Source organism: Coffea arabica, chromosome 2c (assembly GCF_036785885.1).
Source record: "Coffea arabica cultivar ET-39 chromosome 2c, Coffea Arabica ET-39 HiFi, whole genome shotgun sequence".
NCBI lineage: Eukaryota > Viridiplantae > Streptophyta > Magnoliopsida > Gentianales > Rubiaceae > Coffea > Coffea arabica.
Window position 1 is genome coordinate 19,276,754 of NC_092312.1, and position 13,201 is coordinate 19,289,954.

The 13,201-nt window shown below is 35.6% G+C and overlaps 2 protein-coding genes across 13 annotated transcripts; one reads left to right on the forward strand and one right to left on the reverse strand.

Moving 5' to 3' along the window:
• Positions 1 to 183: 183 nt before the first annotated feature.
• On the reverse strand, positions 184 to 1,401 carry LOC113724020 (uncharacterized). The gene has a single exon (XM_027246973.2). It carries the CDS (start codon positions 1,399 to 1,401, stop codon positions 184 to 186), a length of 1,218 nt encoding a protein of 405 aa, XP_027102774.2.
• Positions 1,402 to 3,159: 1,758 nt separating this feature from the next.
• LOC113726600 (uncharacterized) lies at positions 3,160 to 9,573 on the forward strand. 12 transcript variants are annotated; one of them, XR_011839126.1, is made up of 13 exons: positions 3,169 to 3,453; positions 3,543 to 3,766; positions 5,032 to 5,098; positions 5,247 to 5,300; positions 5,507 to 5,581; positions 5,872 to 5,907; positions 6,003 to 6,035; positions 6,211 to 6,295; positions 6,402 to 6,459; positions 6,564 to 6,665; positions 8,780 to 8,903; positions 8,992 to 9,104; positions 9,196 to 9,573. XR_011839126.1 is itself a non-coding variant. In XM_072074992.1 (10 exons), the coding sequence occupies exons 2-10, from the start codon at positions 5,045 to 5,047 to the stop codon at positions 8,092 to 8,094; spliced, it is 510 nt and encodes a 169-aa protein (XP_071931093.1). In that variant the 5' UTR covers positions 3,177 to 3,766; positions 5,032 to 5,044; the 3' UTR covers positions 8,095 to 8,448. The 12 variants fall into 12 exon arrangements, 3 of the variants coding, with proteins under 3 accessions (XP_071931094.1, XP_071931095.1, XP_071931093.1); XR_011839127.1 differs by having other exon boundaries at positions 3,170 to 3,453; positions 3,552 to 3,766; XR_011839124.1 differs by having other exon boundaries at positions 3,172 to 3,766; positions 9,196 to 9,235; positions 9,355 to 9,573.
• The last annotated feature ends 3,628 nt before the right edge of the window (positions 9,574 to 13,201 follow it).

Sequence of the window (13,201 nt, forward strand, 5' to 3'; positions counted from 1 at the left end):
GGCAAAGCAGACAATACGCTTTACATGTATCAAATTCCTTAAAACACAATTGGCACAGAATCAGAGACAGAAAATCAAGCGGCCAATAAGATTTTAGGCCACTTTCCCTGCCAATTCAAATCCATGAAATTCCAGAAACAAGGTGCAACATAATCAGACATCCAAAAGGTCGCTAGATTGCAATCAATTCCACCATTGATGCACGGCAACCCCTTGATCTCTCAAGCTTCCGTACAAAGCTAAACACTGCCAATAGGCCCTCTTGCTTTCATTTTCGTCTCCCACTCCATCATCTTGAAAGTGGTTCTTGCACTCTAAGAACAACTCATCCACCAAGCAGATTGTCTTCTCCTCCATCATCTCATCAACAACTTGTGCTTCTGCCTTCATTACAACGAAGTCTTCTTGCCTCACATTATTCTTCAGCCAACCTGATATCCCAGCAGCAGGATTCACCATGCTTCTTGATGACAATTTTTCTGCAGTAATCTCTAGATTGTATGTCTCAAAGTGTTGGTTTTCGGTTGGATAGTTGTTGTGAAACCAACCTTCAAAACCATTTTTGTCATCTGAAATCAAGATCCTTCGTCTATAACTTGCCAGGGAGTGGGAGTCCCCTAACAGATGAGGAAGGAATTTGATTTTCCTCATTTCATCTCTCGAGTACTTCAACAATGTCCTTCTGGGAGGCTCGAGCAAAGCATCCTCTAAGCCTTTCAATGCCATTTTCCTGGCGTCTTGTGCGATCCCACAAGGGATCGACCTTTTGGCTGAATTAGTGAAGCCATCTTTACTGCTAATTTTCCTCATTGCAACCATGGTATTCTCAAACCGTCGCAGATACACAATCCTATAATTTGATTGTCGTTGCATCAATCTTGAAGGATCATTGCTCAACTTTGTGATCACAATGCCGCCATTCTTCAGAACGCGGTCGACGGAATCAGCATTCTTGAAGCTGAAGCTGAAAACGAAATCAAAAGTTTCATTCGGAATGGAGTCCTCCAAGCTGGTTTCAGAGGCCACAATATTATCACTGTCACTCACGAAGTCCAAATCTTTCATCAAATCATCAAGGCTAGAACCCACGATGAGGCCTTTCTGACCCCTCTTGATCAGGCCTTCGTCGGCCAAATCACGAAAAAGAACAGGCAATATTTTGAAATTAGCCAGATCAGAGTTCACCTTAGAAGCATTGGAAGAGCTTCTTAAAACAGAGCCAATTGAAGGCAATGTGAGCAAAATGATTGCCAAAAACAACGACCTGGATACAATCTGCAAAACCTGCGAATCAGGCAGCTTAATTACCAAAAGGGTATGGGAATTCAATCCCGTCCCACCACCATTCGGCTCCTTCGCCTTGATGCCGGCGCTGGTTCTATACCCTTGAGCCAATTCCATGTTTTCACAACAAAAAAGAACGATTTTTGATCTTCGTGCAACTTTTTTCAACTACTAATCCTCCAATGCACCTTCACCAAAAAAGCTGTGAGCAAAGATGCAGACTTTTGAGCAATAATAAAGCCCAAAATCAAGAAATCTTAATTATAATTGATAATCAGGAAAAAAATCAAAGCCAAGGGGGATGGAAAGAGGGATTTAGCGGGTGCAAAATCTGGCAGCGGTGTGGTTTCCACCCACAAGGGCCACACGGGTGCTTCGAGCTCTACACCAAAGAAGCAGCAACTCCCTGATTCTTGCAATCTCCATACCTTTTTTCATTTACCTCTCTCTCTGTGTCTCTCTCGCTGATATTCTGCTGTCCCCTCTCTCTGAATATTTAAAATGGGCAATACAAACGTTGTTTTCTACATCTTATGATTTTGTAACCGACGACAACCTATAAACTCAACCACCACCATGCCCAGAGAGAGAGAGAGAGAGGGGAAAGGGACAAAATCAGAGAAAAGGGCAGCGAGAAATGGAGGAGGAGATGATAGACGAAATGCGTAATTTCCAATCCGGAGTTTAAGCATTAAATACAGTGATGCGAACATCTCTGTGTTTGTTCACATGCGTGTAGGGACCGTGGGGAAGTAGTGGGTTGTGGTCTTTGTTTTGGTCGATAATTATGGGAATATAAATTAAGAGGCTTCTCAGCCGGGAATTTTATAGTTTAAAAACCAGCAATTTCTACCCAAATAAGAAATGAATTACAAAGAATTCCTTGTGGAATTTGTTTGGTTTAAATGGTGGAAATCGAATTACGTTCGTTTTATAATTATTATTGTGTGGCGGCATGAATTAACTTCGCATCATAATAGTAAATGACTTCCCAATCCTATTACGGTAGAAGTCTTCGACGGACGGACCATCTCCTCATTCACTTGAAAGAAAACTACTGTTCTGTAACAAATTCGTACGAGAGGAGCAACCTACGCTACCCTACTTGATGATGATATGATATCATCATTTCACTTCCCAGCAACTCTCCTGAGTCCGAACTCCGAAGTTGAGTTGATTTCCTTTTTCACCTACTAGCAGCAGCATTTGGTGTCACGTCAAAGTATTGAATCCATCATGTGTCAATTTCGCACTTCTTTACTGGAATTCAAACATATATTATATTCAAGTATTATCCTTTACACATTTTGCAACTTTTTGTTTTAGCACTATTCTATTCAACGTGAAGTTAAGCTAAATATCCCTTTGATTGTTTCAGTTTCTTCACGCACACGCATATATAATATACCCCTATTTGGCAAACAGGATTTTTGCCAAATTTTTTTTTCACTTGTTTTTTAATAACTTTAATTACAATAGCATCTTTAAATTTTTTTTTTTTTTTTTTTTTTTTTTTTTACAAATTCTACCATAAGTAAATTACAGTAGTATATTTTCAAAAAAAAAAAATCTAAAAAAACTCGTCTACCAACCAAAAGAAGAAGGTACTGTAAGGGCAATGCACACACACTGATGGAGTAGACAGTAGAGGTGGCCTTTCCAAATCTCTATGGGAGAAAATGTAGTGCAACTGCACCCGAAATTGTACTGTACAATTGACTCCTCTCCATGCCATTTTTTTTCAACATAAGTAGATAAAGAGCCGAAGGGCTGTGATGACCTGGAAGTTTTCGTCGTCCTCTCACGTGCCGCGCATGTGATTGAGAGCGTTGTTTTTCTTCGCGCATCGCGCGGCTCTTCTCCTCTGCTGGTACTCCATGTGCCTCCTGCTGCGCATTAAAAGCTTCTTTCTCTATCTGGTGCTAATACGTGATTTTTCTTGCCGCTGCGTTTTCTGTCTGCTTCTTTTGGACAGTGCTTCTCTCTTGCTTATCCGCCTGCTCTGCGTCCTGGTGCACGAGCCTGCTAAAATATCCGGTTCTCTTCATTCCTTGTTGTTTAGGTTTCGGTGTTCCCAGGTTCGTCGTCACCCACCACTGGTACGGTCCCCGCTCGTTGGCTAGCTTAACTGACCTAGAGCTGTGGCCTTGGGGTCTTTCTTCCTTTCCGGTTAGATGCATACTTTGCTGTAACCTTTCTGCTTGATCCTTCGCCTGAAACTGATGTTTTTTCCTGTTTTCTTTGTTTCCTTTCTCGAGCCGCCAAAGGCCTGTCAAACCTCTGTCCTTCGCGTTCTCAGGGTTTCGGTTGTCTAGATCAACCGCCGTTGGCTAAGCTACGTCTCCTCTCCGTCTCCGTCTTCAGGGCATTCACTCAGGTCAGAAATGAAATGGAATTGGGCATCTCCCTCTCCGACACCCAGTATCACAAGTGCCTCATCTCCCGGAGGTTCTTCAGACCGAGAATAACCTCGCAACCGGAGGTATATTTTCTTCAACTTTCTTCCTTCTCTCAATATCTCAATCTCTCTCTCTCTCTCTCGCTCTTTTTTCTTTTGTTTCAATTAATCTGAATTTCTATCTACATTCAACGGAGTAATAGTGTATCGTCCTTAATTGGTGCACAACATTAGGAAATCTTGTTCTCTTTTGTTGTTTCCCCTCTTTAATAATCGAACCACTTCAAGAAAAAAACCGACCTTGGGAATTATTTTGCCCTAATACCCATTGTGGGTTTCGTAAATTTTGGTAATTTATTATATTTAGCTATAAGAGAATTGGGGGTTTTGGTATAATTTGTGTAAAATTCCACAATTTTTCGGCTAGCAGTTTGGGCTTTAGAATTGCTGGTTTTGTCTGAATTTTTTATCTCTTCTATATTTAATGGATATCTGAGGATCATTTAGTATCTGAAACTAATAAATCTGCCAACGCTTACAGTCATGAGTGTAGAGTTAACTAAATATGTTAACCTCTTTATGAATAACTTTTTAAGGACTTTTATGCTAATTCTTCGCATTCAAAAAGGAGAGAAATGGAAGAAACATTAATTTTCTGGTATTAGAGACACCTGCGGGAAAGAAGATGGTAGCAAGTTACTGACCCCAGGTAGTATGAGATGAGATTGTATTGTAATTGAGCAGGGTTCACTTATCATAATAGATTGAATTTTGTAGTTCTGAACTGATACATTGTTCTTTTGATTGACTGAGTGGCAATTTGGGAGCCATGCAGTTTGTTTTTCTTGTTTTTATTTTCTTATAATCCAAACTTGAAAAGGATTTGTTTTTTCTCTTCCGAGTGATTGTTTGGTTTTCCAAAGATTTAAATTTTCCAGAGATTGATTGTTTGGTTTTCCGAAGGTCAATCTCTTTAACCCAAGAAAATAATAATATTAAACTGAAAAACAACAAAAATGTTGTCTTGGGAAACTATTGTTTATTTACATGTCTTGGAAGTTGAAATTGCCAGAAACAAGAAGCTCACTTTCTCTGATGGTCATATTTCTTCATCAGGTTGACCATTGCCAAATAGAAGAGCTTAGCCACAAGACATCTCATAGCAATAGCACGTCTTATTGTTGAAAATTTTGATTTTATGGTAGTGTTTGTAGGTTGAGTTATGACCCATGATTTATGCTCAGGCCCTTAAAATGGAGATATATAGTGAAGAAAAGTATAAAAGATCGGGGTGGCTTCAACATTTACCTTCAACTAATTTTCCTTGTGTTTTTCCTTTTTGAATTCAGCTTTGTGGAAATTATGGCTCCTGTTTTCTCGCGGGATGCTTGGCGATGTGTTTGGCATACGATTCAGGTTCCCTTCTCTAACTTTGTCTTTTGTATACGTATGTTTTAAGCCTTGTTGTACCTCCAACTATTTTTGCTTTTAGCTGCTCTCATTAGCCTTGGTTCTTTCCAGCTTAGAGCTCACACTGATTTTTTACTTTCAATAACATTCCTAGAATGATTTGGTGCATGGTTGGGGATTGGATTTTGCGCTAAGGAGATGTGTGGAGGTCAGTGGTTTTATTTGTTTCTTATCACAATATTATTTGAAAGATTTAGAAAAGAAGGCTTGTCTACCTGCTTTTCATATTCCTGTTGGAAGGAGAGATCTGCGGGCAGTGGCATGTAAAACAGATAAAATTAGAAAACATGTATTTATTTCAAATGGATGTCTGCGTATTATCAGTTTCATTGTAAGTGTATTTTGCCTGTGTAGCCTGCACATGAGAAAATTGATGTGGTTGACTCTCAGTGGATAGTTCATCAAGTTATTCCTTCTCTGGGAAGTCAGGTCAGTTAACTACTTTATTACAACCATCGGGACTTGCTTTTCCTTTTCCTAGAGGTGATTAAAATAATGAAGTTTAGTTGTTTGCAAATGTTGTTCTGTTCAACTTTAATTTCCATTTTTGAGCAAATGGTTCTTCATTTATAATATAAGCAACTTTTTAGCAGCAACCCCCTTATTTACATTTTTTTCTTCCACGTCAATTATCCTACTTGTCCCTTGATCTGGTTTCCCCTCATTTAGATTTGTTTTGTTGATAATGATGCTAACAGCTTCAGCTTCGTTGATTCTAGGGTCAATCTGAAAATGGAAAAGCTCCTTGGCAAGGGGTATGTAAGCTGTTACTTGTTCGGTTTCCATTTCAACCTTTCTGTATATTTTTTTACTGAGGCCTTTTCTTTGTCCTTCATTTTTTTTGCAAAAGTCAACTCTGAAAGCTTCTTCATCCAATTTTATGGTAATCTGAGTTATTCTATATCACCTACATTCTAACAATCATGTTTAAATTAGGATTCATAGGTCTTATATCTGCACTCTGTTTGAATTGCATGATTTTGCATTGAACTGAATTTCATTAGATTTGTCCAAACGTCAAGTAACTAGCTTGAATTCTTTTCTATCTAATTTGGTAGGTAAGAGAGAGATGCAGAAGTGAGTGGGCGCAGTTTCAAGATCGCCTAGCCAATGCAGATAAGAAATATATTGAACAGCTTGGGAGTACTTACCTACTTTCTGTTTAATATTCCACTATTAAGTTGCGAATTTGGAGACAGAATTTCTGTTATATGCCAAATTTCTAATATTCTGGGTATCTCTTTTGCAGGAACGAGGTATTTGAACAACAGAAAGTTTTGTATCCTTTTAAGTTTTCTTGCATTTGGGTATTGATACTATTCACCTTTATTGCTCTGACTCCTACTTCTTTGCACAAGTTCCCTTTGACCTGCAATGCTTCTTTACTTTTTTTTCTCTTAACTTCTTGTAGCTCTGATTGGAAAAGAAATATAGAGACATTGGAGAAAAATAGTGTAACCAGTCTGAGGACATTGATCAATCTTGGTTCTGAAGTGTACATGCAAGCTGATGTGTATGTCTCTTCATACCATATCAATGTCATTTTACTTGGTTGTTCATAGGATTAGTATACATTTGAAGCGTTTATCAAGATATGAAAGAATTCATTTCTCTTTTGTTTGAGGTGTGTGTGATTTATTATAACTCTATATGTTTGTGTCTGCCTATGCACTGAAAAAAAAAAAGAAAGTATATGGTACCTTAGTTGTTCCAAGTATGTCTTCAGCTATGGTGAACAAAGTGTTGTAGGTTCTTTGGGCTACGAGCTTGGGTTTTGGTAGTCTCAGTACCAGATGGAATCATGTCAGATTGATATAGGGTGCAAGAGAAGTGTTCTTTACTTGATGTGATGGTGCTTACTGTAAACAAATATGAGAGATAATTGCAGAAACAAGGCAAAAACAATCAATTATGGGGACAGTTCAAAACTTTAACAGCTTACGAATAAGCGATCGAACCTGAATTTATCTTTCCTGATTTCCAATTTTCAACTCTAGATATTCCCCAGGCAATCACGACCTTCAAGCTTCTCTTCATAACTATGCGTCTTTAGGAAACATCTGTTTTTTTGAACTTGATAAGTGGAGCCGATCCATGTATTCTTAAGGTAGCTATGTCAATGATTGAGTTGGAATAGAACAAACAAAAGAGAATGATTTATAATGTCAATGTATCCATGAATGATTTATAAGCCTATGTGCTTGATTTATCAACTCTAGATATATTGAGTGATTGAGTTGGATCTATTACAATTATCTATTGATTGAATACCTTGACCTTTTTGCCAAAATCTGTCTCAAAACTGATTTTGATTTGTAGCTATGGTACATTTGCTACTTGAGGTTGTGATGGTTATGTTGATGTGTGGGATGGAAACAATAAAAAAAAGGCTGTATCAGTTATTTTTCCTTAACTGAATTTGAAATGGCTTCCGCTCCATGACGACATTTGTCAGTTTTTTATCATACTTGTTATATTTGTCAAAACAAGGGTTCTTTTTTTTTTTTTGTTTTTTGCCTTTGAATTTGAGATTATGATTTCTTCGTTATACTAACTTATTCTATTGTTCGTGGAAATTTATTATTTTGGCTCATTTTTCTGAAAGTGATCAATTGGAATGCTAAAGCAAGATGAATTGTATTAGAGATTTCTTTTTGTTTCAGACTTTGACAAATGCTGTTTTATATCCTGTAAATGATGTTCTTCTGTGTTTGGTTCTTTCTGCGAGATGTTACTTTTGCTTCGGTGCATTGTGTATAAAGGCATCTTCATAAGTTACTTGTGTGAGTGCTGTTTTGAATGATTACACTTATTCTTCTTGAATGATTTTGAATGCTTTTGACTGAATAAATAGTGTATGCAGACTAGGAATTCATTGGTTATTTATGCCTATGCATTTTATGATTATGCTTCTGATTTTTTGCTGCAGAATGCTGAACTGACTGCTCATGTGGCTAAGCAGTAAAGAGGAAGGAATCTGCTGTCCTATGTTAGGCATTGTCGTTTGATTATGAGTGCAGTTTCATTGGATGTTTTTTAGTTAATGTGTATTATGTAGTTATAGTTGTTAGAGGACTCAAGCACAGAAATTCTGTAATAGCTAGGTTGTTGCCATTTCAGTTTGTTGCCATTCTGTAACAGCTAGGTATGTATTGATCATATAATTTCTGAAGCATTCTTGATGGGAGAGAAAGACTTTGGGGTAAAGAATCAAGAAATCATATAGAGAACAAAGTTGAAATTAATGTAAGACGAGACCATACAGCTTTCCTAAGATTGATTCTTTATTTGGTTCATTATTTCTGAAATAAGTTCAATTCTTTGGCCACCTTTTTTTTGCACATTACTTTTTCATTTTTTTGTGTTCATCCTAGATTAGATTAATAGTTTAAATATACTTTCGACAGTAATTAATTTATAATCAGTTCCACAATTTAGGTCTTGGTTTTCTTTTTATGACGTTTGTATAATAACCTATAAAAATGTTGGGTATATCATAATTGTTAGTGTCTAAAACAAAATGACTTCTTATACACGCAACAATTAATGTCATTCTTATATACAAAACAAGTAATGTCATTTTTAGTGTGAAGTGTCTTATTGAATTTCACTTTTGTGTATTTCAAGCATCTCTGGCCTCCAAAGACGAAAATTCGCTGAGAAGATGAGCAACAACCATGATGAAAGGATTATTTTACTACCATTACTTCCTTACAAGGACTAAGGACAATTCATGAGGTCCTAGAATCCGGTATTTATTACTACCACTATATATATATTTTTTGCTTAGACGGTATTTATTATGGCTGATATGGTTTCTTTTGTTACTTTATAAACAGATCATGAAATCTCAGAATCAGTTCTCCATCGTATTGTCTCATCTATGAATCCATTCCTAAAACATGACTGGACTACATTCAATTGCTTCTATCAATTTTATCTATCAAAGCTGGTATAGTTTTGCATTCTCTAACCTTATTAACTCTCTTTCTTTTGTACATATGTGTATTTACTTATCACAATTTTTTTTCATACATTTATAGGATCTGCCAGAATTTGCGAATCTAAGGCTAAATGAAGATAGTACGCTGACTATAACTCTTATGAATGGTCATAAATATTATCATGTTGGTATGACCGATAGATGTTTTGATCAAAACTGAAACCGTTTTTTTATTGATCATGATCTAAACAATGGCCAGATATTGCTTTTTATTCCACAATCCAAGACTCCCTTTGCTGTGCTGGTGTTTGACCGCAAAGGAATAGAGAAGTTGTTTCCATGGCAGTTTGCATTTTCCATTTGATGGCACATCTGATTTACGCTGATTCTGCTTCAACGCAATGCACGGCATTTGTTGTATTTATGTTCTTAATGGAAAAAAGTTCTGGTTAGAAAAATGCTTCCAAAGCACTGCAAATTTAATGTTTAGCAAGTTCCTACTGTTGTTTAACGATTGAAGCTTTCATAATGGATGTTCCAACGGCATTACTTATTAAACTTTGATGTTTAGCAATAAAGTTGATCCTACCTTTGGTTACAAAAAACAAATGGCTGGTATATATTAAATTTAGAAAAATGCTCCATTAAATTTGCATTAACAAAACTTCAGAGTTTGGAAGTTCCTATTAAAAATTTAGAAATTTAAATTTGCATTTCAGACTTTGGAAGTTTAGCAAAGTTTAGCAAATTTAGAAATTCAGGCTTTGGAAGTTCCAAAGCACTTCCATTAAATTTAGAAATTTAGCAACTTCCATGAAAGTTCGTAGCCAAGAAATATCAACAAACCTTCAGACTCATGGTATATATATACTAAAAAATGTACATTTCTAAATAAAATGTTATTTTTATTACTTCAGAAATGGAATGGGCATTTTACATTACTATCGCGCGAAGCGCGTTATTGCCTCCTAGTTCACAAAGAATTGGACAAAATTGAAAGTGTGCCATATAAAAATATGGGATAATTTCACAAACCTCCCCTGAGGTTTCTGACGCTTGCACTGAGACCCCTCCAGGTTTTAAATATTTCAGCTAGCTCCCCTGGCAGAGTATTGGGGTCCATTGCTGACATGAATAGTGCTGAAATTACCAAATTATCCTTAGAGGTTGGTTAGATGACTAACGGTAACTTGGATGACAAATGCATCTTGACATTGGTAATTACATCTTCAAATGTCCAGCCATCTTTAGTCTGGCATTCGGATCAAAGTTGTTGTGTCGTCCTTTATTTTATGATTTTTATCCAATCCAAATCTCTCACCCAGCAGCACAAAGCAAAATTTGATGGGTTGAGTCGTGCAAAGCTTTGATGATTGACTTTGATTTTTCTTTTTTCAGCTAATTTATTTGCATCATTGAAGCAGGGGATTTTTATTAACGCTACCAAGTTGGCACTACATTCTTGACCCAATATATAAGGTCAGAAGCAAAGCCGAATTTGATAGATAAATACTATTTTGGAAGAATTACAATTTTGGCTCCGAATATTTGGAACGTGAACGCTTTTAGTTACTAAATTTTGGATGAAAATAAATATAGTTCCAAATATTTTAGTTTCATGCATATTTAGTTCTAATAAACTGATTTTTATCGAATGCTACTGTCAAAATCGAGTCATGTGCCAGCAATTAATTATTTTTAAAAATTTAAAAAAAAATACTTCTAGCCAGTAACTATAATAAATTATGACTAATTTCTCATATGATGGTCATGTGAATAATTTTTAAGTTTTTACTACAAATTTTGGCCAGCAATTTTTTTTCAAGTTTTTTAATTCCTTTTAAAATAAAAATTATTTGTTGATACTTTATAGCACGTCACCGTCACCGAATCCTTGTAGCAATCCGTAAGAGTCATTGCACAAATTCACAATGAGGATTGTAGCAATCCGTAAGAGCTGTTGCACAAATTCACCGTAAGAGTCCTTGTAGCAATCCTTTAGAGTCATTGCACAAATTATTTGTCGATGGTGGATCAAGGGGCCATGCATAAGATCTGATAAATGTTTTCACTATAGCCTTCTGTTAATGCTCCTGCAAAACAATGAGGATATACTCTTCCTCCTCACAATCTTTTGGCTTGAGGATATACTTTGCACTTCTGATGTTTATATGCAGTTGGAGGTATACAAAATCTGGCCATTAGAAGATTGCAAGTTGCCGTTGGCTCTTCCTGTTAACATACTGAAGATGTCTCCATGTACTGCATCAAAATTTCTGAATTGCATTTATATCCTCTCAACTTTGATAATCATCTCAATCTTTTTAATAACTTGCAATCTTGTACTAATATAAAGAGGAAGAGGGTATTCATGGAATAAAAATGTCATCTCTATCATGATAGTAATATTTTAATCCTAATTGGACTGAATTGTTACCAAAATTTGAAAAGCAAGGGAGCTAGGTGAAATTTTTAAAACCTAGAGGGGTCTCAGTGTAAGTGTCAGAAATCTCAGGGGAGGTTTGTGAAATTATCCCTAAAAATATTGTCAAATGAATGCTCCAAATCAACCCAATCGCTTGCGGCAAATCCAGACCATGAACTGTTGTCTTGCCAGGTGTGAATGTAGCAGTAGACCCCACCTCTCATTTCTTCCCGCGCGACTGGTGCCACCGCTGTCAATTTTTTTTTTCTCTGAGACGCGATAATTATAGAGTGTATCCTAATCTATTCTAAATTAGGTAGAGGGATGGACCTGAAGAGATAAGAAGCAATCAAAGGAAATTAAACCATCACCAAATCAAATTGATATATTGTATGAATTTTTTGAAACAAATTTATATTAACCTCCTATCCCATCAACAGTTAAAGGCTTGATGGTGGCCACCAATGCTGCCATCATTTGTCTTGTTATTGGGGCCTATACATACGGAATATAGGGATATTTTCCAAAATCTCCTCTAAGATTTTGTTTAATATTACTTGATTCTAAAATCATATCTTTATAACAAACTCATCCCTACACCATGAAAATATTCTTAAAATAATTATTTAAAAAGAGAGATACAGAGTGAGATTTATTTTTGTTCCAATTTTATCCCTTTATGTTGTCTTATCTTGAAATTTTAACCAAATTAATTTCTAACATATATTTGCATGGGAGAACTAAACAAGATTAGAATAGAGTGTTAAGTGCTACAATAAATGATAGAATAGTATTTTCTTTCTATTTTTGGCTTTTTCTTTTTTTTCCCTTATATAATTGTTAGAATAACCAAAGAAACTTTAATTAAAAACTAGCATGTGAAAACTAAAAATGTGGCAAGAAGAGATGTTTGCATACAACAATTATTAGATTACACTTTTTTTTTATAAATTTAGATTTATTATCTTCCTTTTTTTGCATATATGATGGTTAGCATAATTAGGATAATTTGATATAAGGTTGACATAGAAAGACCAAAAGTCAAGGGAGGGGGTATGTTTAGGGAAAAATAATAATTAGAATCACCAAAATCTTATAGATTTTATTTTTTTTTCCGAACTCTTTTTTGCATAAAGTTTTTTAAAAAAAAAAAATAGTGAGAGCAAATATAGAATTGGCATAAAAAGACAAAAGTAGGGGAGATGTTAAGCATTTTCACTTCCCAACTTTTTTCCCGTAACATAGTAAGGGTGATTTAATATAAAATTCATATAGAGGGTATCGAAATTTGGAAGAATAAGGGTGATTAAATTCAAATATAATTATTCGAGTAGTTGTTGTCTTGATAGACTTAATTTTTTTGTTACATATGCTATTTGCTTAAATAGTTATTATACTATCAAAGACAATTTAATAATTGGTTGACATAAAAAGATTAAATAACTAAAATTCTTTAAGTGCAAAAATGAAAAATGGTTAAAATAGCCATTGCAATTTGGTTTTCTCTTTCGTATTTGTTTGCCTAAAGAATGATTAAACTAGTAAGAATAATTTTGTCAATTTATATGCAGTTAGGATGATTAGAAGTCTCATTTACCAACAAGGGAGGTAAATGATATTTCTGAAACTTTAAGGATACTAAAGTGAAATTAGGTAAAACCTCAAGGGAGGTCTCTGAAAT

Coding starts and splice junctions, on each gene's coding strand:
- LOC113724020 (XM_027246973.2), bottom strand. CDS start 1,401: ATGGAATTGGCTCAAGGGTATAGAACCAGCGCCGGCATCAAGGCGAAG.
- LOC113726600 (XM_072074992.1), top strand. CDS start 5,045: ATGGCTCCTGTTTTCTCGCGGGATGCTTGGCGATGTGTTTGGCATACG. Junction 5,582..5,871: donor TTCCTTCTCTGGGAAGTCAG/GTCAGTTAACTA, acceptor CGTTGATTCTAG/GGTCAATCTGAAAATGGAAA. Junction 6,296..6,401: donor ATATATTGAACAGCTTGGGA/GTACTTACCTAC, acceptor TCTCTTTTGCAG/GAACGAGGTATTTGAACAAC.